Below are 25,173 nucleotides of genomic sequence, written 5' to 3'. Positions count from 1 at the left end.
TTTACCTGTCAAAGAAAGACCTCTCATCAGTTACAGTAAATTGATTTGGCCCAGAATCACACAAGGGGGTTTCTTAATATTCTTTTATGCAATAAAAACAATTTTTCCCACCAGGACCATAATTTGTTTCTTGTCAGAGGAAAAGCGCATTGAGACTCTTTCCCCTTTGATTTCCTCTCCTGTATTCACATCTATTCTAATGTGCTGGTCCCAGAACTCTGCCATCCAGTTGCTTTGTTGATTATTCTTTATTTATTCAGTCGTCTTGATTCTTGAGATCAAGAGCACTCATTGAAACAACCAATCAAGATCACTTAATAAAACAACAGGAAACATTATTAAAAATATTTGCCAGAACTGTGCTTCAGAGAAAAGAGTGCCTAGAATCTCAGTTTGTTTTGCAGTTCAGTTCAATTGTAAAGTGCACAGAACTGGAAACCAGACCTCCCCAGGTCAGAGCTGAAAACTTTTAAAACTAGTCTATGTGCTAATCTGGTGTTGTGAGTCTGCACTCTGAACTTGACTAAGGCTATAAAATATTTCAGCACACACAGGAGTGCTGATGGCTTATACATGTCAGTGATGACCGTCCAACCCTTTCATGCAACTCATTGTGGGGAGGTATCTTGAGTAATGAATTGAATGGCATTGCAATTAATGGCCTCTACTGCATGTGTTTTTTTCCGTTCTGAAAGAAGAAACAAACTTGGTTCCAATACAAAACTCCAGTTTGAATTTTTAGCATTTAAGCTGTGTTTTTTAATGCTGTCCTGTACTAATTAGATCGTCATGAGCTCATAGATCAGAGCAGCAAATCGGTTGGAAATCGGCACTTTTTGTCGGTTTGGTGAGAACAGTTCTAAATTAATAAGAGGGGTGTGGAAATAATCAAAATCAGACTGTAGCCTGGAGGCCATGTTTGCATACGAGATGGCATCGTTAGCATAAATGTTAAATGGCCCTACTTTTATGTAAAATTGCCCAGGCACCATTTCCAGCTGAGAGTTTTCCGCTACTGTACAGACACGGCTTAACAGCTTTTACACTGCTTTCTAGCTCTGAGTCACCCTCTGGTTCTCACCTTGTCAACACAGCACCATCCTCGTCTGCCTCCCTCTGAGGACACTCCTTACCCTCCCCCTTCTCCTCCCACTTTCTAACCGGGACTCTGGCCAGGAGTGGTGCTGAAAGACTGAATCGTGGGAGATGGAAGGGTCTGTGCTCCCATTTCAGCGCTCCCGTCCCAGGACTTGTCTCGGCCAGCTGTGGAGGCAAAAACCGACCCACCATGCACAGATTTCACATCATGGTGATGCATGTCTCCGTTGATATGCTGGACGTCTTTACATGAACCAGAAAATGTGTTATCTGATGGAAGGCTTCTCTAATTCCAGACCAACCCCCACTGCCATCTTACCAGAAGCCTCAGGCCAGGCATCAAACATCTGCCCTGGGAGCATACCAAGAAAAGTGTGTTCAACTTTATTTTATCTGCCAGCAAGAGCAATATTAGCATTTGCCTCCTTACGTGGCCTGCCCAGATGCTCTGTCGATTGAGGCCTGGGTTGGAGCCTCTTTATTAGAATCGCATGGGGAGGCACAACCCTCTGGTTAACTCACCACTTTCTCCCTTTCTCTCTTTGTCTTTTCCCTCTGACAATGATGTCTTAGCTTGTTGTCCAAAGGTTTCAAAAGGAGTCTCCCAGACTCTAATGGAGGACCTAAAGTTGCAACAGTTTGACTTTTCAAACAGATGTTTGTGACTCCCGCACGAGATGGATTTGATTCTCTGAAAACCCTCTCTGAGCAAGGCGCTCATCCATCTGTGGTGATCTGTGTTTCAGTACATCTTAATAAAGTAATCCCCTCCCTCGTTTTTCTACCCATAGGAATGCTCTTGTTCTTGCACTCTTCTCCTTTGTCATGCGAGGCACCCAGACTATGATTTGTTTAGGTTTCAGATTTAAGGTTGACTGAGGCCATGACTCATCATTACTCTGGGATGACTTGTTTTAATTTCTCTCTGCTAAAGTAACAAAAAGATGTAGGGTTTACTGAAAGATACTTGCTGTAGATGTAAGGAATTCACTGCTGGTTCAGTGTGCTTCTGCTCATTTAAGTGTCAACATATCATAATAAACAGTTCTCCTTAGATGCTCATTTTCTCTACATTTCATCATATTCAATCAGTTAGTAGATAAAAGCATTGCTTCTTTGAGTCTTATCTAACCCTATCAGTCCAGGTATGGCAAAGATATACACTCATAATCCAAATAAACCAGCAATGTACCAGCGTGAAGTTTCATTCATCATCCAGGCTTTCCATTCATTAGACATTCATTTGTTTTCCTTTTGACATATCGCCAGACTTTCAACCACTGACCATGATAACTGAAGCAGTGGCCAAAGGTTCCAGCTCCTCCCTTTGAAAAGCTGACCTGTTCTTTAAATGTTTAAAGAGCCTATTGCATCATCGGTCCTCGCCCACACATGCATGTTTGGGTGAATCGGGGGGATGTATGGGGGTGGGTGTCGTGATACATCATGTGTTTAAGCAGTGGAGGGGAACGCCGGGTTGTATGGGGTTAATGACCGGTCTTCTCTGGGGGCTGTGCCGGCTCTCGGAAAAGGATAAGACCGGTGGTGTCGGGGCATCTGGAGCGCAGGGGTCATAGCTCTCACATCAAAGGAGGCTGGGAGTTTAGGTCAGTGTGTTTGGCCATGGGGTAGTGGAGGGGTAGTTGGAAGAGGTTTGTGAAGACTAAAAGAGATGAAGAGGCAGAGGGATGGGCAGAGACAGTGAAAGATAAATAGAAGTGAAGACGCTGTGAGGGTCAAGTAACTGGGGGAGGGGAAATTGATTGTCCATGACTGTCATTGTCTAATTTCCTATAAACATTTCAATTTCACGTGTGACCTACTTTCATTCTCATTTACACATCATCACAACTCTGTCACAGTTTAAATAATCAAATGTAGTTGAATTTCCAAGTAAACTCACTATACTGAATCACCACTGTCACTGACATCAGTTGCTTTGAGCAGACTGACTCCACTCATTGCAGTCGTGACTCACAGTACATCAGTTCCTACTATTTATAAGCTTATTAAAATACCACAAAAGCCACATAAACAGTCCTGGGGTGACAACTGTCACAAAACTTAACTTAGGTAGTTGAACTACTAATCTGATGAGCTCTTGTTTAGGCCTAGTCTTGTTTAGCCTGAACTGAATGAGCAAGAAACCAACTGAATGGACTACTGAACTGCAGACAGAATCATGATCAGGGGCTGCAGCTCTCGAGGATTACGAGGTGGGGAGGTGGTCTGGACAGCAGACATTTAATCCCTTAGATTATGCACCGGGTAAAGGGATGCTGGGAACAATGAAGTTGTGCTGCGCTGTCCATGTCACAGGCACATAATGTTTGGTTTAAAGAGAGGAACTGTGTAATTTAAAAGCCCTTCACACTTACACGGGTATTTTTAATAATTCTGATTCTACTTCTCCTCAGGCTGAGGTCACAAGACACCAGGTACTAACAGGAATTATAAAGATACAATTTGTCCTGCCCTGACAGGAGCAGCAAGGCAATCAGGAGAGTCAGTAAGATGCCAGTCAAGCCCAGCAGGAAGTCCAATCAGCCAAAATAATTCACCTTGCCTATGTGGGCTTACCTTTACAAACATATCTGGTAAAAGCTCACAGTATTTAGCAAGAACAGACAAAAAACACAGCTTTAAACTTTTTAATTTATTGCAGGTATTCTGTTATGTACATGTTTATTTACAGTTACCCATGTGTTTCAATCTTATTTTGATACTTTCTGACAGCCGTATAGTCATCTCCTGTTTTCTATATAAGTATGATTAGAAAATCCTATAAACAATCTTAAAAAAACAGGCTATAAAAAAAGAAATGGGACTGTCTAATTTTGATACATGCAGGAGCAAGCTGATTTACATAGTTGAAAAATAAATACTATTGACAAATAGCATTCTATCAACTACAAGCATTTCAAAATTAGCCTTTGTCCACATGTAAAACATAGCTCTAACATAAACTCAGCTGTTAAGATGAAACTGACTTTTGCTTGATAGTGTGTATCAAGTAAACTTTATTTAAAGTTTCCAATTTACATTCTATTTGGAGTCTGGCTGCTACTTTAGGTGATGATTTATTTGATTGTCAGAGAAGTGCCATTTTGGGGTTTAACATAAAATGTTTTAGAACACACACATTCACTGAGTACACCATGAGGTTGCATGAATCAAACAACTGGAACTCAGATGAAGATAAGAAGTCTCCTTCCAACTCTGCAGGGTTGTTACGTCAGCAGGAGGGCAAAAATATCTATTGTGTTTAAGATTCAAAAGGGTTTATAGCTGTAATCTGAAAATATAACTCTGTACTGCAACACTGTTTGTCTCTACAAATCAGTATAGTCTAATTCAGAAGTAGATGATTGAGCGTCACAGCAACTTCCTGCGTGAGTTTCTTTGATTTTCTTGAATATGTCAAAATAATGCCATGGAAACTATGTTTCATCATACAGAGACCATACAAACACATTTAAAACCACATTTGCTCTTTGTGCTCACAACATTGAAATTTGTTTGTGGCAACTGCCAATACTTTAATTGATATTCAAAATCGTCACAACACATCTTTTACTTTGGTGCAAACAGGAATATTTCCACTTTTATGTCAGCGTCCCTTCATATGATTAATTTAGTATAATTAAGATATTTTTGTGGACTGACTCACTAGAACAAGAGCCTGAAGAAAATATCTTTTTATCTTATTTTTTATGCCATTTTGCACACTGTTTATGGATGGCTCTCATATTGAATAAAGGCATAAATAAACGATGAAATAATGTTGGTCAAGTGTGGCAAACTGTTTTGCATGTTTTTGGTATTTAGATTCTCTGTAATACATTTTTATTGCAGTATTAATGACTGTTACCCAAATCAAAATGAGTTGAAGGTATCAGTTTCTCCAATAAATATATTTTAAATCTGTAGGTTATTGTCCAAAATGCTATGTTTCTGACATGTATTTCATTATTTTCTTAGCTGAAGAGGAAACCTCTCCATCAGGTAGGAATGCTCTGAATGCTCAAACTGAAACAGTGATCAACACATGCTGTTAGAACTTACTGACAGTCACAACCCAACTGCCAATCTTTATACAGTCGTAATCAAATAATTACACCAATTAAAGCTGCAATAATGATTTTTTGGCCACTTGGGGGCAGAAAAATGCCACACAAAAGGTGACAAACCCACAGCCCTGACATATTATCACCTTATAAAGTTGTAATGTGTTAGCAACCCGTTGGCTAATTACATCCAGAAGACACAGAGAGACATTGACATTCACTGGTGTTGTGTTCCGGCCACACGATGACTAGAGCTCTAATTTTCACTGGTGATTTGTTTTACTGCAAAATATTGATTAGTGGATAGTGATATTGACAATTGCTGCTATGGCTGCAATGACTGCTAGTCTTTTTCCATTTTTGAAGAACAAGGCAACATTTTATGCTGTATTTCATTTTTTACCTGTTGGATTGTTCATATCCAACAGTAATCTGTCAATCAACCAAAAATACATTTTATTTTTGGAAGCATTTCATTGGTTCTTCTGGGGTTGAGTGATGTCACAGCTTGACTGGGCCACACTGGAGTGTGTTGCACCCTACAAACTGAGGGGTATAAAGTTGCTGAAAAGCTGAGAAAGTGAGGTCCGGATTAAAAAATGCTTCTGGCTACACTTCTGTGTTTTATCTTGTATAGCTCACCTGTGACTGTGGCCAGTTTGAATGCTGAGGGAGGTCATTTGCCCTTAATAACCCTACATGAGTAAACAATTTAACTGACGTGCTGTCTTACTTGTGATTTTTATGTTCCTCATAGTGGCATTGCAATTTAATTCTTGATGTGCATGTAAATGTACCCAGTAACAGGAAAAAAAAAAACAAAAAACAAAAAAACACTTCTGAGATTTAAGAGCAAGCAAATTCAACAAGAGCCACAACAAAAACTCCCATCTGCTTATTCATTTTTTAACTTATAGCAATTTCACTACAAAGAAAGTTGTTAACTACAAAAACTTAAAAGACAAATGAGAACTTGGGATAATGTGACAGAAGACAAATGTCCTTTTTTTTTTTCTTTTTTACATAAATTCGGGACGTGAATACAAAACAAGAGTTTTGTACCCGTTAAAAAACGAAAACATATTCATTTGTCTCGGAAACACTCACATCCAAAAACACCAGCACACAAGAACGCCGTCAACTTGGGAACTGCTGGCAAAGCATCTGAAGAAATTTTTTTTTCTTCTGTTCAGTTTCTGAATTTTTCCGCTGCGTTTACGTTTTCTGCACCTGAGCAGTCTCTGCATCTGTTCTGGTCCATCTCCTCTTCGTTCATATTCGTGATTTTTATAAGTGCAGCTGCTCTCACAACAAATTAAGTGATAAGATACTTGCTTTCCTACCTAACACCATCTTACAAATATCCACTGCTTTCAGGGAACCAACACTGATCTCATTAAGATGATAAGCAACACATCCTCTAAAAATATAAATATAAATTCATCTAAACCCTGCCTTATTTTGGTCCTTTTTGTTTCTTTTTCTCCTATAATATTTTATATTTTGAGTGTGAAAAAGGCTCTTTTAGCTGTTCTCATTCCACTCTGGCATGATGCTGACACTGTGCACAGTGTGGTACTGGTGTGGTGAAAGTGTACGTGGTATGCCGTGTGCATAGAGGTACTCGTTTCCCTGTAGGCCGGCCGTTGGCGACTGGATCCCAGCACCAGGACTGCACTGGCGGCCCAGAGTCTGGTGAGTCATGGAGCTCTGGTACATGGCAGCATGGTGGCCATCACCCAGCTGTGGAGAGGCGTGACCGCCAACCCCGCCAAGTCTGGACACCAGGGACCCTGAGGTGAAGTGAGCGGAGAAGTGCTGGTAGGGCAGCCGCTCCATTGGCTGCATGGTGGTGACGGAGCAACTCCCATAGGGTGAAACACTGGCCCAAGTGTTGCAGCTGATGTCCTCCAAACTAGGAACAGGCTCAGCGCCCTGCGAGGCGCTGGCGTACATACAAGCCTGCCGCTGACTGGATTCACTGCGGTAGGGCCCTCCGGCCAGGCTGAGGCTCTGGGAGTAGCCAACAGGACGGTAGTAATGGTCCTCCTCTCTGGACGAGCTCTCCAGATAGGCCTTCTTATAGCCGTGCTCACCTGAGTGACAGTCATCCTCCACTGCAGGTACAAATGCAGAGGTAAAGAACAGTGTTATTTAAGTGTTATGTCAAGTAGTATTATCTTCTAAGCCTGTTTATTAACCTATACAAAAACTAATAATTAATTTCCACCACTAATTAAATGTTTGTATTACAAAAAATAACAAAGTATTTGTAATTTGCAGGCTTTGTTTATATGCTTGAGCATTTATCGGATTTTGTACATAGTTTATGCTTTCTATGTGCTGGTTTATTACAACATTTGTACATTTTACTTGTACAGAACTTTGTAAATAAACACACAGATACACTTTTGGTATGATTTTGTATAAAATATGTGTGAAAATATCTATAATATACATAAAATAAATGAACATAAGTAGTGTGTCCATGCCGAGTCACAACAATTATGTTGATTAATTAAAAAGAGTGAACTTGCAAAGACATTAACAATGGATCCATGAATCCCATAACTCTTTTCTCTCTCTTAGAGATCACATCAAAGCAGCCTCTCCCACCTTTCCTCTTGATGCAGTGGTACTCCTGACTGTGCTCATGTGGCAGGGGGTAGGAGCCTGACTGAGGCAGCATGTCCTGTGAGGTGCTGGTGACCCCATTCTCACACTGGGAGTACTGGGAGCTCAGGGTGCTTGGGGTGGCCATGCCCTGGACCTCCCCACTGAACGGGCTTTGGCTGGAGCCCACTCTCTGGCGCACTGTACTGCGAGGCACTACTGGATACTCCTTGGTACTGTGTACAGGCAAGCACACACACATAAACACCCACATACAGTTGTTAGTAATTACACTGTATCTGCAGTTGAACGGTTTATTAACAAAAAACAACAACAAGTTGGAGCCATTGTACAATCCGTTCTAAATGACATTCACCATCAGTGAACCAAACCCCTTAGGACAGACAGAAACTCCTCTGGGGGAAACCCTTTCCAGTGAAAATGCCAGCATGTATTTCACTCCTATTAAGCCACAGGATCCGTCAATAGATCATTTTGCTACTTTTGGTTCTTTGATTTCAGGGATCGCCTCAACTGAAACATTGACCTGGTTTTGCAATAAGCTCTCCCTTCAAAAATGTAACCAAGAGCAGACGCGCAGAGCTTACTGTACTCGGCAGGATTGGACAGTGGCATGCGAGATTGATGGTGTGGTTTGGACTCTCACTATGCTCGATATATTTGCAAGTTTTGATAGGTGAAATGCATTTCACTCAAAACAGCATATTAAATTGTGGCACACACCTACTTAATGTAACTCAGCGTGTGTCTGATACAATCAAGTGTGCAGTTTTTAAAATACTACTTCAAAGTACAGAAATCTCTCCCCTGATTTCCAGGGATTTTCCCTTAGAAACTGTGACATTAATCTGAAATGCTTAATTACAAAGAACTTTATTCTGTGGTTTAGAATAAAGACTGTGGGAAGGAGGTAGGATTTTAGCACCTTGTGTGGAAAAGCCAAAAGGTTTTCCAGTTTTTTATTTATTTATTTATTTTTTCTGAATTGGGATTTCTACATTTGAATGCGCACAGCTGCCCAAAGGGGAGTGGGTGGGCTGAGAGTTTCAAAACCAGATTTTCTCCTTTGAAAATGTGTTTTCCACGCAGTATGGACGCATGCATCTGGACTGAATAATAGAGAGAGAGCAATGTAGTCGTGTTCTGCCTTGGCTGCTGGACCAAGTAATACCACTAGTTCAACAGATATCCATGTACACAAACACACACACACACACACACACACAGTTGGAACATCCCGACAGAAACAGCAGTGTGGAGGGGAGATGTTTCGGTCGTGTCTCAGAGGTTCTGCCAGATCAACCATAAAAGTCTTCAGCATGAAAACTGGCCAAGGATCAAGAACTACACTTACATCACCGAAAATAACACTCACTGAAAATAACACTCATAACTGGCTTGCATTTAGATAATTGAAGGATTAAAGTGGGGCTTGCTAAGTGACAGTGTGACCAGGATGTCAGTAATCCACGCAACATTTATCTACTCGTTTGACATCATTCAATTTGTGTCCGTGTTTCCGTGTATCAAAGCCCAAAATGAACAAAAGGCCAGTTTTAACAGTTTTTTCCATCACTACCTTTGCATCCTGGACATCCGATGCAGTTCCATGTCATCACTTCCACGAAAGCCTTTTGCAAATGGATTGTTCTCAATCTTCAGCTGGGTTATCTGAAACACCAGAAACACTTAATTATTAACATATTGTGCAATAAAAGCCATTTGTTGTGCTGGCAGTGCCTCCTCATTACAAGATCTTTAACTATGCAGCGTTTTTAGAAAGTCACACTGGCCCAAAGTGAAATCAACACATGTGCGTCTGTTTTTTAAATTTTTAAATTAGAACTATTTTAATCAAGATTCTGTGGAAAATGCAACATTTCTTGTACTTTCAATACTTCGACAAGGCGAGTCGTCTTCAGCTTGAGGCTCATATGATGACAGTATTACAACACGCTTTTTGGAGAACCAAGTTTTAAAGTCGTTTTTGGATGCATCTAAATCCTTACAAGTTGCCCAAGAGAATGAAACAATCAATCACATTTCCAGAAACCTAAGATACTTTAAGGGATCTGAAACCAAACAGTTCACTAAAAGCATGTCTCAAGAAGACATATTTTTATTAGATAATTTATAATGTTACATTTGATGGTCTCTTTCTTAACAGATAGTTGGCCCATTGCTTGACAGATGTAAATAATGAGATTTAATATATGACCTTATGTTTTGGTAAAACTGACTGTAAATATCAAACAAAACAAGCGCAGAGAACCAGTCCAAATAGTAAATTAATCCCAAGAAGGTTAAACACAATCCAGGGATATCCCTCTCATAAGCAGTGGTTTCTGGCAGGTAATTAGTTGGCAGCTCTTGTGTGCTTCCAGCTTTCTGACAAGACCGGAGGTTTGACTGCACGCTGGCTGACACTTTCCCCAAACCTTGTAAAATCTTTCGTGTGACACTTCGCTAGCTTCTTGTTAATGCACGCGGGCTGGCACAACATTTACACGTTGTTTCATCTTTTTTTTTTTTTTTTTTTTTAAAAAGAAAAAAGTTTGGAGTACAAATGTCCTGTTGAACTCTTGTTACTCTCTGCGCGCGTTCCAAGAAGAAACGCAGTAAGACAAATAATTACCCAAACCAAAGTGATAGCTTGAGTCCGCTTTACAGGAAAAAAAAAGAAAATAATATGTTTTGCAAAACACATGTGAGCTCTCCTACTGACCGGAGTTCAGCGAATGGAAATAATCACAGTAGAAAACATGAATATTGTTAAAAATAATTTGGGAGTAGACGCGAGACAATTGCGCAAAGTTCATCCAGCTCTTCAAAGACAGCACGGTTTGACTGTATGTGGACTATATGCTCATTAAAATAACTGAGGCCTGTGTATAACACATTTCCACATGCTTTAGGCCATTTTAGCCTAAAGAGGATAGGAGCTTAAAATAACATTTATTAAATATAACTTGCTGGCCACTCTTTTTTTTTATTTTTGTAGGAGGCATATTATTTCAGAAAACAGTTCGGAGACATGTTTTACTTACAGTCATGACAGCAAAAGCTTTAACCGTTTTCATTAGCTGAGAGGCTAACAGGTGAATTGGACGCATGCCTGTCTGCAGCACATATTGCTTTGGCAGATGTTAAAGGGTGTTTGATTGGACAGTTGTGGTTAAGCGCCTGGAAATCAGAAATGCTTGTTTTTTTTTTCCTCTCTCTAAAGGTCTGGAAAGCCCCAATAATTAGCCCGGGGTTACGATCTCAGGCCCCAATAAGATGTTTGAAAATAATGAATGGTTTCTACAGCATGTCGGTCATTTGTGCTTCCTGTTCCCAGAAACGCGGAGACTTCGGATTGGCTGCTGGGACATTATGAGCTTTCGCCCCTTTCTCCCATATTCCCCAAACTAAAAACATATAGGCCTGCATGGTTAAATGATGTTAAACAGACGCTGTTTACACATATCTGTATTCCCAAGAATCCTCCCCCCAGAAATGTGTGCAGACTAAATACCGAATTTTATTTTTTTCCCCAAGTATTAACACATTTAAGGTCATTATAGGCTGCGTTTCATTAATTGTTGTGTCAAATATAAACAGCAAAATTCTCGACTCTTTTTTTTTCTTTACTTTTTACACGCTCAAGTAAATAACGAACACTTTTTATTAACTTATTAACGTAAGCTGAGCTTGCAAAAAAAAAAACACAATAAAAAACAAAAAAACAAAAAGAAAATACACTTGAACATTTTAAACGATTATAGGCCTATAGGCTACTACAATTATATTAAGCTATGTTATTTTTTAATCAGCATTTCCATTTTTATTGTAAACGGGTTTATGTCACGGAAAGCGTTTCTCTGCCTCTGCGACACTGACAGAAAACACACGTTTCAACTAAATAATTGGCACAAACTGTTCAATTTCTGAATGTTAATAAAGTAGCAGAAGTTCGCAAATAAACTTGGTTTTATGTCACTGCAACGACCAAAAGGTAGTTATTTTAATAATTTTTATTATTCGTTGTTGTTGTTTCTGTAGTTCGCCTGTAAGTTTTTAGAAGGGGGTCTTCTGAGGAGCTTGGAAAGTCACTGCTGAGTTTTATCCAGTTTATCTGCAGCTCGGCCTGTAACTGGGAAGAAAAAGTCTCTTGAGGTCAGACGTCGTCTCGTCGGGTATCAGAAGTTTTCACTCGTCTGTCAGTGACTCAATGTGATATCAGAGATTTTCAGCTGACAGTGACAAGGCTTTACTTTATCCTCACAGAAAACCTTTCACTTTCACTCCTGAACAACAGGAGCTCCGTAGACAAAAAGCACAAAGTTCACTTTTGTGACATCATGATGTTTTTTTGTTTTTTTGTTTTTTTTTTTAAGGGAAATTAGACCTTGACGCAGTTATGCATTTTGGAAAACTTTCTGCAGCGTTTTTTTTTTACTTGTTAGCCATGTTTTTTAAAAAATAAGAAGAAATCGCCTCATAAAATACCCCGTGAAGTTAGAGTTGCACATTTACAAAGTCACAGAATGCAATAAAAACGCACAGCAAAATCCAAACGCAGCAGGTCTTACCTTATGGTTCTGATAGGACGTAACAGCAATGAAGGCTGTCTCGGGGAAGACGTGGGTGCAGAAGGCCGTGTTTTTAGAGCCAAAGCCGTTATTTTCATCTGCCTTCACAATGTGGATCCTCGGTTGGTACTTGTGCATCGAATTTAGGATGATCTAGAAGTAATTTTAAAAAGAAAGTGAGGTCTTGACGTTAGAGACTAGATTGCATGCAGAAAAGTATGTGAAAAATACCCTTTATAAAAAACGGGGGGAAAAAAACCTAAAAACAAAAAACAGAACAAAACAAAACGAACTTGCAGAGCAGGCAGAATTAGAAACACAACCCAGCAGGGAAATAAATGAAGTCCAAATTGTTTTGACAAAGTTTTGGCATAGTTTGCACTAAGTTGAGAATATCATACAAAAAGACTAAATTTCAATCATGAATCATAAGATTATTTCTGTTGCTTTGGTGGTTTGGAGGTTACTATTGCTCATTTGTATCCCAACTACACATTTTCTAAAGGCTAAAAATGTCCATATTTACTCAACAAGCCTCCCTCATAAAAAAAAAAATCTTTACAAGGTTTGGGTGAGCATGATGACAAAAGGTAAAAGTGAGACATTGTCTTGCAATAATTTGTGCATTAATTCAGACATTACAGGAGAACCTAAGGCCTTCTCATATGACCCTCTCATTTCATTTAAAGAAACAAAAGAGTGGCAGATCTCTTTAAGGCAAAACTGGAACAAAACGTATAACTTCTAAGTCATTACTGTATCTTTTCATTCAGTTTCTGTGTCCCAGTAGTCACATAGAGAATGGATAAGCAGTCCCGGGAGAAAAGAGGCTGACATCCTTTGTCTTGTCCCCTCTGTACCCTGACTAACCTAGTTTGTGATGACTACCAGTGGCTAACTCGGCGACATTAAGACGTGGTCCGCACAGCTGAACTTGAGCCTTGAACTTCTCTTTTGAGGCCCTCTCATCCGTGGGTCTTAAGTCTAATTGTTTTGACAGACCGGGGAGTCGCAGACATCAGCCTGGAGGAAATCTAACGGTTTTTATTTTCATCAAATCCACTTACATTTAAAGATTAAAAAAGCAGGACTTTTTTCTCCCCTGTCCACTTTCTCTTAAGCCCCCCCACCTTTTTTACACCCACTTACCCCCACCTTTCTGTCCCATAGGCATTTCCCTATCTGTTATCTTAAAGGTTGTTTTTGTACCTGCCTTTCACAGCCAGCAAGTGAAGAGACAAGAGATTGCCCTGACCCCCAGTACCTGTGGGGGCATCCTGTAGCATTAAACAGACATAACCTCAAGTCCTTTCTTTGAGCCGAGTGAACCATGGAGACTTGCATGTACAATACAATGGTTATCCATTATCAATTTCCAGTTGAACTTCATCTCATTTCATGGTGCGATAGGTTTTTGTAATGGGCAGGAACTGGGTAAAAAAAAAAAGCCTTTTAGCTGCCTGCCATGCACATTGTGGATTCAAGATGATTTAATGGAAGCTACTGACCCTGTGCAGAAAGTATCAGTGGAGTTTCGCTTTGGTCAGATAAGCAGGTTGTTGAAGAGTGGATGCCTTGCAGATGAAAACTCTACTTTTACATATTATACAGTACCATAAATAAAACTATTTGTAGGAAAGGCTTTGGGGGCTGAAAACTTGGATCTTGGAGTTGAGAATAGTTTTACCAAAAGCCTCAGGTCGATCAAATCCCACTACTGTATTTAATGGTAACTGTTTTAATCTCCATATTTAAGTGTGGAATTGCACCGATTCTTGTGTTTTAAAATCCCACACGTCCCAACTATCAAGCAGCACTACCATTCTGTTGGGTTTCACAAATAACTCTTTAAAGACATAAAATGTCACATTTCTGCTTTAAAATATCAAAAAAACCACAAGACCTTTGTTATATATTTTGTTGAGTTGTGTACTTGCATCATCCCAAACATTTCCAACAATGTGCACACCTAAAGACTAATTTTAACATATAAACTGTAAGACGATACGTCAGACATGTGAGGAAGTCTGCAAACGTGACTAAATGCAACGTTAAAAAAAATCTTTGAAACATTACATGATTAAGACAACAAATATGATGGGAGAAATTACTGTGCATTTAAGTCTGAATGAATGACCCGATTAAAACTATTTGAACAGTGCAGAGAAAAAGTAGGTTAAATAAAACATTTTCCCATGGATGCACTCATTAACGGCTTACTTGAGGTCTGCAGAGATCAGCCCAAGACTGGGACAAACCACAACAACAAACACTTCATGGTTTTAGAAGCTAAAAATGTCTGCCACTGAGATACATTAGAAGTTGCATGGAAACATAAATGCACATTTCACCCAGGAAAATGGTATGGTCTACTGACTGTGGGTTCCCAAAGTCCAGTATGTATGTAAGTTGGGGTGGGGGTGGGTGGGTGAAGCTGGAGACCACCCACTGGGGCCCCAGCTCACGCGTCGTCTCCCTGGCCCCGCCGCTGCCCTGTATCTCTGCCCCCCACCCACCCCAGCCTCTGGATGATAGTATTTAATGATAGTGAGGGATCACTTTGGGTCTCGAGCCGCTGCCCTTTGCTTTCAAGTTCCACCACATCAGAGAGTTTCCCCGAGCCTCGGGATTAGCAGGCTTTGTACACCATCATCTATTGCTCATCGCGCACTGCCATTCAAATATAAACAGTGCGATCTTCACACTCCACCCTCCTGACCAAAACGTGTGGGAAGACTGAGAGACGAGTGCAGAAGCAAACTGAGGAGGGGAGGTGAATAACACTGGGAAATATTCTGGGACTTGCAGGGGGAGATCAAAGCAAAAAAAAAAAAAAAAAAATGCAGCTTGGTATGAAACCTGAGACAAAAACAAATGATTTTTTTTGAGAGATTCAAATACAAGAATTAAATCTATAACAATGAGACCAATGTGTAGTGTTTTAGTGAAGTGATTAAGTAAAAGTATTATGTGTAAAGTGTTATTAAAGGTACAGTTCACCCCAAAATCAAAAATACATATTTTTCTATTTATTCATCTAGATTGTTTTGGTGCGAGTTGCAGAGTTTTGGAGATGCTGTGAGAGATGACGGCCTTCTCCTGAAAACAATAGAACTAGATGGAACTGCACTTCTGGTGAGCTTAAATAAATAAATAAATGAATAAACAGATACAATGGAAAAAACTCAACAGAAATTTCTCTTTCCAGAAATCATAAGCCAGTTACTCAAGATAATCCATGAACTTTTTCTGAGCAGTTTTATATCAGAATTATAAACTTTCTTTATCACTGCACAGAGGAAAGTGTGTGTCCACTCATCGATGGCAGGCTAGCCAACTAAGCTAGCTAACATTACAGCTCAGCCGAGGCGGACGCCATTAAGGTTTACGTCTCTCCCTGTCGCAAGCACAAGCCTCTTGTCCATAAGTAGATGTACGTTTCCTTCTACATAGTGATATGTAGTTTGGTAGGAAAAAATAGTTCCTATGTGAAACTACTTAAGAAACCAGGTCATGATTTCTAGAAAGAGACATTGCTGTTGAGTCAAATATATTTTTGGCACTTTGAACACCACAAGAGAAGTGCCATCTAGTTCAATTACATTCAAGAGGAGGCAGAAATCTGCATGGCTGATGTCTCCAAAACTCTGCAATTCACCCCAAAACAGTTTAGATGGATAAATATTGCCACCGCTAAAAGGAAAAATGTGATTTTTTTCACTTTGACGTGAAAAAAAGTACTCATGATGGATAATAGCAATATACAATATACATGAATATATACAATACTAATGGATTATTGTCACTGATGCAGTCAGGAAGCAGCATTTTAATGCTGCAGATGGTTGAGGTGAAACTACAACTTTTAAAGCTGTTGGATACATTAACTGAGAACAACACATATTTTATAAGCTGATCACATATTTCTGCTAAGTATACTGCAGATGCAGTAAAAGTGTAGAGTGGCATAAATGTAAACACTCCAGTATAAATATTTCAAAGTTGTATTTAAGTACTGACTGTAGTTGAGTATATGTACTTAGTTACTTCACAAAACTGCTGTAGATGTTTTATAAAAATGCATTTTTACAATGATAACCATGAAACCACATTGAGGACACATTATCCTCAAATGTCAATTAAATTAACTGTATGGAAAATTGACCTTTACCTTAAGACTAATACATGACCAGCATGTTAAATACTGGAAAAAAATGACTGCATTTTTGTGCCTGTATGATGTAAACAAGTACATATAATATGTCCTCTATCTGCATGGTTAAAAGAATGTTGCAAAAAACTAAAGAAACACACAATTAAAACTACAATTTTGTCTCATCAACAACTTATTCTTGGCAGCATTTTTTTTTCCTTCTTGTCCTTTACAAAAAGTATTTGCTGTTACTAAGTCAGTTGTATATAAGACCTTTTACCTTTTGCAATATGTATCATTTGAATAAGACAATAATAATAAAGAAACTACACAATTAACTGCATGCAAACACATTAAAGCTCCTCTTGTCTACCATCACACCCCTTCACATCAGTCCTGAGCTGGTGATCTCGGCCCTGCTCATTCCGCTGACGTGTGTCTAATTACCAGACATTTCTGGAGAAAAATTACTACTTCGGGCCCGCGTTAAATTGGTCCAGTCTACATCTGCAACACTGGTCTCATGTCTCACTGCTAGTAATTATAAATCATCCACAGGTTATTTCAACCAGCTGGGCCAACAAGCTGATGGAATATGTTTCTGGCCGGCCACCAGAGTTTCATTTATGAATCCCTGGGTGCTGTCTCCCAGCACGAAAGAGGGCGAGCCAAGAAGCGCTGCAACCAATCAAAAATGCACTTTAGCCCAAAATTTACAACACTGCTCACATTCTGAGTGAGCTCCAGTTTCATTTCACCAACTGGGCTTTGGCAAGGCAACAATCACTATAGGTGCCATGTTGGATAGATAGTGTATGTGTGTGTGTGTGTGTGTGTGTGTAGATATATTTATGAAGCTCTTGCTTTGGCAAATGTGACGATGATTAAAATGAGCCTCAGTTTAGATTCACCATGAAATGGAGTAACTGTAGCCGTTGTGTTCAGTGGCCATGATGATCCGAATAAATCAAATATTATCACTGCAACATTATAACAAGATGACATGTTTTAGTGCAGTCTCGTATGACACACTGAATTGTCATGGAAAACAACCTAAAAACACCTTTTTTTCTCTTAAATCTTTAACCCTTTTCATAGCAACACACTTAATCATTTCAACTAAAATCATCGTTTTATTTTTTCCCCTTCACGGTTTCATTGATATCCTTAAAACAAAACAGCTTTTGATGTAACTTCTGATAACCTCGCAATTGTTTTTTCCCTTTACAGACTGGGCCTTATTAGTATGAAAGCTAATTGCGTGACTATTTTGTTTCTACTATCTAATCTGGCCTCATTGTGCTCATTAAATCAAATTTTACGAAAACCTGCTGCCAACTGGCCCCTTTTGTTGATGAAGTAAGTGATGTTTGTGTTTGTCCACTTTGGGTAAGACAGGAATCACAAAAGCCTGGGGCCAAATAGTGAGCCTAAAATAATGAGTTAAAGTTAGAAAATGAGCAGCTATCGTCCCACACTGGTGAGGGGAGAGAGGGAAGCAGGAGGTTGGGGTTGCAATGGCCTCTTTCCGTTTCCCTAAAGGTAGACCTCCAGGTGGTCTACGACTTGAATGCAGACTAGGGGGTGCTATAATAAACCTGTTACTCTACTTTACCAACAAGAGAGAGAGAGAAAAAAGTTCAACTTCAGAATCAGAATTTGAGGTTTTCTCTAAACGTCACATCTACTCATAAGAGCATTGTTTTCATTGCGAGGGCCACTGAATTGCATTGTAAGGCGGGGAAATCACAGCAGTGAAAATGTCAGTCATAAAACAATATGCACTGCAAAGCCACCTCCCTGTTTCTTCTCCTTTTAAAGGACATCAGGCATTTTTTAAATTAAAAAATAGTTTTATTTTTTTGTGCAGAAAATCCAATATCCTGTCCTTTTAAGTCAACTGTCTTAATTTTAATTGTCTTTTCAATGAAGAATTAAACACTTGCAACTATCATTTGCATGACACTTTTTTACTTGGCGTCAGCAAATAGCAGCAATCTGCAGCTTAGGAGAACTGCTTCCCTCAGTGTTTAAAGACTGCAGACAGAAAGCTACCTTCATTCTTTGGCCGTGTGCATCTGTATAGAGGTTTGAGGTTTGAAAGATAAACATTTGAAAGAGCAAGAATGAAAACAAAAAAGTAGCAAAAATACATGACCAAACTATGCTATACTTCTTTACACGTGTTCTCAGTGAGTAAATGGAATTTAACCAAAACTTCACGAGTCAGTCAGTAAGTTCAGTGGTGGAGTGACTGACATTTTAGTCTGTTAACTTTTTAAAGTAAATTAAACAGATAACATTCGGCCTTAATGGTGACTAACCACACATTTTTTAAATTTTATTTTATAACACATAGGGCCAGTTGTACGTTTTATTTCTTTGGAAAAGATATGTGTAAATATGTAGCAAAGTTTTCATCATTTTTAAGAACATGGAAAAAGAGCCTTAACAAAAACACTTAAAATAAACTTGAAGCTAGAAGTTTTACTACATAATAATATTAATAACAATAATAATAATGTTTCATTCTCAAGAAACAGTCGCAACATACCGTTTTCAGATTCTGTGAGTTTTGGCGCAGCTGATTTTGTTCATTTCATCTGGTGATTTTCATACAAATACCAAAAACCGATTAATTTTACCATTAAACGATGAGAACAATCGTCAGACAAGAATCAGCAGTCGAAACAAACATTTGCGTTGTAAAAAGTGATAAACTAGTCAACAGGTGAGCAGGACCACCGCGTTTCAGCAACAACCCTCGCTGCTGAAGTGCCACTGAGCAACCCAACAAATAAACCAGTTGCTAATAAATGTCTGAACAAAGCACCACCGGGTTATTAAAGCATTCAGGGGCACACACAGACACAGCGTTAAATAGTATAGATGATAGGCCTAGGCACCTACGTGTCCGAACGGGTCCAGGTGGTTGTTGGTCAGCTTCAGCTTCTGAAAGGAGACGAGCTGCCTCATCCAGTGCGCCCCCGTGGCGGGAGAGTCCGGGTGGACGTAGAGCCTGCCGGGCATGGCGGGCTCTGCTTTGCCAGTCACAGACCTGAGTCACAGAAACACAGTCACACTGTAACACCTCGGAATGACAGCCGTCATTTGTGCAGGCGCAAACCTTTACGTGGCTTTGGTGTAAAATGTTCATTAGACGAAACTTTCCCGCCATCTGTTGGTTATTATTTCACTCTAAAAAAAATATGCAGAAATTACGCAGGGGAACACCTGAATGGGATGCAGCGTATTTGAAGGAAAATAAAATTAAATAAATTTCAGAATCAAAAAACGACCGATTAGTGGAAGCAAAGCTCTAAGTGTGTTGAAATGTGCTTTATAAAGAATCTCATTCCAGACATTATCGCACTTCTCTTAAACGTCTGCGCCACAAAGATACGTGTATCACACTTGAGGAAGTTGGTTTGGGATTGTGAAAGGTCAGATTAGAGCTGGTAGACATTGTTTCCCCCAAATTCGCTAGATCAAGAGGAGAATTAGTTCCAGGACATGATTTGGGCAGGTCATTATCGGAAGTATTGGCATGTGATTATCCTCTTTGAGTATCCCCGCTTTGAAAGGCGCTGACCCAAACAAGGCATTCCTAATCAATGCTAGACAAAACAAATAGCCACGTTTGTGCCATACCGTGAAAGGCAAGCTTTGTGATGCACATGGAGGCTGGTATAGCCATGTAGGAAAAGTAATCAACATTCAGTCAACACCGAAAAGTCAGCCCGGGAAGAAACATTTCTCCCTGCTGACCGCATTTCTTGGCAAGCTTTAGAAAACACACAGTTCATAATTCTCGGGAAATTAATATACGCTCACTTCCGATTCTCGTCCATCAGCACAACAATATAAAATCTGAAGTTGAAGTAAACTCCTGAGAGACCCCCCCCCCCCCCCAAAAAAACAATGACCTCCGTTATTGTGCCGTGAGCGCGTAAAAATCAACAAAGTTTGTTTCTGCAAGGAAAACTCGATTTTCTTTGTTACAGTCTACATACCATTTATTATCGGCGAATTTGTATCGATGGTCATCCGCAGGAACGACATCCATGAGGAGAATATATTTAGTTTTGGGGTTTAGTCCCGTGACCTTCACTTTGAAGCTGGGGAACATTCGCCTGTAAAAGGACAAAACACAGTTTATTGTCCTGTATGGTGTGGGAAAAGAAGGCAACATACAGACGACACTTGAATGTGGTGTGTGTTTTCACGGATTTTCGATGTGCAGAAGACGTCCCTAAACTTCACATCCACTTTTAGCCATTTTCAAACATTTAAGCATGTATCAAAAAAACTTTTAAACATCGAGAATAATGAAGGAAATAAAACATTTGACTTTCTCGTTTTCTTTTTTATCAATTCTAATTTGCAAACTAAATTATAATGCAGTCAGCTCAGGTGGAATTGGTTTAAAACAGACCAAAAGTCAACTAATTATCTTGTTTAGTTTGGAGAGGTGAAGACTGTTTTCAGGACTGTCTGAATTATAAAACCCTTTTCACTGTGGGCCAGATTTGTGTTGGATGCGTTGAGTAAATCATTTGGATATTTGGTAGCTGTCATACTTTAGAAAAAACACATAGTTTAGTAAGGTTAAGCAGTCTCACGAGTCAAAAGGGAAAAGCCTGGGGACGAAGGGGGGATTGCTGCGCAACATCATTTCACGCCAAAAACAGGAGTGAAATGACTGACAGGAATATAATGAAGACTTTACGCAGCTGCAAGAAAACAACTGCCTTCTGCCTGCACTGGAGAGCGCAATGAAATGTAGCTGTGTTAAACTATAAATATTCATCATTTATAATACCCACATCTGAGCCGCCGTGAGCAGACACCAGCGGTCGTCATGCATAAATGCAAGCTCACATCTCAGCCGACGGGCGCTACTTTGACTGGATGCAGTGTGAGGGCGACTGCGGAGCTGACAGCGGGACACATGTACAGTCCCTGCGTAACATGTTGCTGCACAAGTGTTGCACGCAAGAAGCGTCTGTGTACAGCCACACACACACACACACACACACACAGATGCAGAGAAAATACTACAAATGGCAGAACGCATGCTCCTAAAGAGTTTATTTCGCTGGATTTAGAGAAATGTGTTTTACACAGGAGGACAGTTCCGCGCATTTCCTCTCTCGAGCTGATTAGTCGATGGTATTGCATTTCCCAAAAGGGCCACCCAGACAAAAATGCAGGCTATGTGGTGTTGCACAGCGCTAAAGCGTCCACCAGATGCTCTGTGTTTTTCTCTGTGGTTCCTCACGGTGTATATTTCCAAATCCCTACTATAGAAAAAAAATAAATCCAGCTGGGCCTATAGTCTGCATTTTCATTCTAGGTCTGCATAAAATTCATATAATTACGTGGTGAGCCTCATCAGCAAACAGCCATGCAATCAGTAACTTCTCAAAAGTTCTGATCAGTGGTTTCCAGTCACAGTAGTGCCAAGTATTTTTTGAGCTTGTCCTCTTACCTTCCAGCTTTGGTGATGATCATCTCCGTCCCCACCTCGTGAAACTTTGTCCAGAGTTCCCTCTCGTGCAGGTAGACTTTTATTCCCTCCATTCCCTTCAAAATAAAGCATCTCAGTGCCCACAGTACGCACAGCGTTGCTGTAACAAACCCACCTAGTCCTGCAGCTTTTACGCAGAGGTGCCAACCCCTGATCTAACGTGGTTTTAAGGCCTGTAGTCTGAAACGTCTCTTTTCAGCTGCCAAGGGGAAAACCATAAATTCCACTGGTTTTAAGTAAAATATGAATGTTATTATTCAAGAGACATACGAAAAACTGTGGACCCCTGAGTTGCTGTACTGATAAGTCAACTTAATAAATAATGTAGGGCATGTAGTAACAGTGCTGCCCTTCTGTAACTACTTAATAATTTAGCATACACAGCGAAACTACAAATAGTTTGTAGTACAGTAAGGTCAGAGTTCATGTCTGACGATTGACATATTCCCGGAATTTGATTTATCTGATATTCAGAGAAAAATGTAACTAATTAACGAAAATTGCTTTGACACTTCTCTCAACTCTGATTTTAATTTAAAAAATAAAATTTCAGAAGACAGTTAATTTGAACAACACAGTTTGACAAAGAACATAGACTAAATAACGGATGCAATAAATGCATATAAAAAAATATTATTTACTAGAAATAAAATAGGCCTATTCAATCCTATCGGCAGACTTTACCTTTAAAAGTTAGTGCAGCTTATATTTTAACACCCAAAACGACAATAAGGTTGTTCGGATGAAAATGTAAATATGTACGGACATTGTTTTTAGTTTTTTTTGTTTACAGGGAATTTGACCCTCGTAAGTACGTGAAAGCAGCCTCGAGTCGCAGTGAGGCCCACAGACCGATACTGACCTGCTGAATGTAAGTTGTCTGTGACGACGGGGATTTGCTTGAGGTCCCGTTCTGTTTCTCTGATTTATTATCGTTCTGTAATTCCCTTGAATCCGAGCCACCGGGCGAGTTTTGAAGACCAAAAGTCTCCTCTTGGTCCGCCATAACCGGAGCTCCGAAAACTACTGTCCCAGCTGCAAGAGCCAAACAGAGATGTTAGTGTGCGGGACTGGACCTCCTGATTAACATCGCTGGATTGTCGCTAATCTGAACGCCTTTAAACACAGACAGACAGACAGACAGGCAGACACAGATTACCTTTATTTTGTCACTATGGCTATGTGAGCACAGAGTCGGTGATTTTCAGTAGTGTCGTGTGCTATTCAGGCTAATAACGAACAGCTCAGGAGATACCAGCATTAAAAATCAAAACAGACCCGACAGGAAAGCAGCACATTTTCACATATCAACCCGGTCTGAAAGTGAAAGCTTTCAGAGTAACAGCATGATAAGATTAACTTGTATTAGATCGTTTAAATTAGCAGAAAGTTTGGCAGGTTTTGTCAAGACGCTTGTCATAAATATTTGTAAGCTATTAACAACAGTCCTATGTAATTCGGAAGGAATTGCACAGTCTAAAGTTTTCCAAACATTGGAGATGTACTGATTTATTTTAGGGAGAATAAAGCTGCACATTGAAGCAGCCCTGCCCCCTCCTCCCACCCTCCACCCCTCCTCACCCCGCTTGTAGGAAACTCTTTCATATCCATGTTCCCCAAACAAAAGAAATAAACTCTACTGTTACACCGATGTCCTGAACACAGTGAAGTACAATTAAGTGCCCTAAACCCAAGCCGCTGCTCTCACACGGTGTCACTTGTGCAGAGAGCGATTCCTGCAAGGCAGAGCAGCCTGATGTAAGCCGCTATGAAATGCAACAACAACGAATGCACGTAGCCCGATCAGAGCATGACCATCTTACCTAAAAACAAAAACAAAAAAAAAACACGTCGCTGGACACGGCGGTGGCACGTCAGAGAAACCCCTCCACGTCTTGAAAACGTTCACTGTCCTTTCCCCGAATCAGATAATCCAGACGTTTTACTCGATGAAGCCGCACAGAATCTCCATGAATCCTCCTTTTTTTTCCTCCTCTCACAGTTAGTCCAGATTTCCTATGAGCGGAGCCGCGACCGTGGAGACCCTAGTGGAGCTCTGTGACGGCTACAAGGCGCAACTCGGTGCCTTATTGCGCATTTTGCAGCCCAAGACCGTTTTGTGAGCCGACCCTGCTGATAGCACCTAGCAGTAAGCTGCAGCCGAGTCCCAGAGGAGCAGGTCCGTCACCTCCTTCTTCCCTCCTCTCTCTCCCAGTCTCTAGCCTTGTCAATTCTACGTCGCGCACCCCCCCTCCTCCTCCTCCTCCTCCTCTCTCTATTGCGCGCGCTCCCTCTCCAAGCCTCCACCGCGCATCAATGACAAACCGTGCGAAGCGGAAGCTGAGTTCGAGACGTAAAACGAGAGGAGGAGGGGGTGTTTTTGAGTGATGGGGGAGCAGTCTGTGTAGGAACAGCATTGGTTTATGCCCCAAATAATGATTCCTCCCCCCATCCCAGTTTATATCCCATACCTCTCCATAATCTCAGTCTGGTGATGGGATCCATTTGATATTTGGTGCTGCATGCTCCATTACGCACAACCTCTTCTTCCACAAAGTCACAGCCTCCAGCCAATGTGGAGATCAAGTTTATTAAGGATAATTTAATTTTGATAGGTGCGTCACCAGAGTTTAGGTCATCACGTTGTCTCTGCTTGCTGCCAAAGGCGTGGTGGCGATTAATTGTTTAATCGACCGTATGATATTTTATTTTGCCCGTAGTTCTGTTAGTGTCTGGTTAATTAACAATATCAATGAGCGGACTGTTTGCCAAAGCAGTTTGTCTCAAAGCCTGTACCACCCCGTCATTTCCTCAGTCAGGGATACAGAACAACCTCCACGGCGGAGAGTAGGAGGCCTAAAAGACGCGAATAGATCGGAATGGGATATATTTGTCTCCTCGGGGAAAAAAAAGCTCAGAAACCTGTGGCAGTTAACGTAGGCTATGTTTAGGCCTGTGGCTTCACACAGGTTTAGTCTGCTCACCGCGGACCTGTTGAAAGGATCCTGGATTCTAACGTAAAAAGATCAAAATCAGCAGCTATGTTTGTTTAAATGAGATCAAACCGTGTGACAGTACCTGCTTATGGCACGCTGAGGGTGTTTAGCTGACCTTATC

General features: G+C 40.4%; 1 protein-coding gene across 1 annotated transcript; it reads right to left on the bottom strand.

Moving 5' to 3' along the window:
- Positions 1 to 3,584: 3,584 nt before the first annotated feature.
- tbx5a (T-box transcription factor 5a) lies at positions 3,585 to 24,418 on the bottom strand. Its single transcript, XM_046375976.1, has 9 exons — positions 23,880 to 24,418; positions 22,919 to 23,091; positions 22,018 to 22,112; positions 20,540 to 20,659; positions 19,437 to 19,584; positions 12,374 to 12,526; positions 9,379 to 9,470; positions 7,782 to 8,014; positions 3,585 to 7,282 (listed from the first exon to the last, which is right to left on the bottom strand). The coding sequence occupies exons 2-9, from the start codon at positions 23,060 to 23,062 to the stop codon at positions 6,690 to 6,692; spliced, it is 1,578 nt and encodes a 525-aa protein (XP_046231932.1). The 5' UTR covers positions 23,063 to 23,091; positions 23,880 to 24,418; the 3' UTR covers positions 3,585 to 6,689.
- Between the last annotated feature and the right edge of the window lie 755 nt (positions 24,419 to 25,173).

The sequence above is a fragment of the Scatophagus argus genome, chromosome 20 (assembly GCF_020382885.2).
Source record: "Scatophagus argus isolate fScaArg1 chromosome 20, fScaArg1.pri, whole genome shotgun sequence".
In the NCBI taxonomy this organism is placed as follows: domain Eukaryota; kingdom Metazoa; phylum Chordata; class Actinopteri; family Scatophagidae; genus Scatophagus; species Scatophagus argus.
This window is presented reverse-complemented; position numbering and strand designations above follow the sequence as displayed.

Bases quoted from the DNA above. Each gene is read 5' to 3' on its own strand.
- tbx5a (XM_046375976.1), bottom strand. From the start codon at position 23,062: ATGGCGGACCAAGAGGAGACTTTTGGTCTTCAAAACTCGCCCGGTGGC. The intron at 19,585-20,539 runs GTATGTAGACTG...TCTGTGACTCAG, and splicing joins AAATTCGCCGATAATAAATG to GTCTGTGACTGGCAAAGCAG. The intron at 8,015-9,378 runs GTAGTGATGGAA...GCCTGTACACAG, and splicing joins CGGATGTCCAGGATGCAAAG to TACCAAGGAGTATCCAGTAG.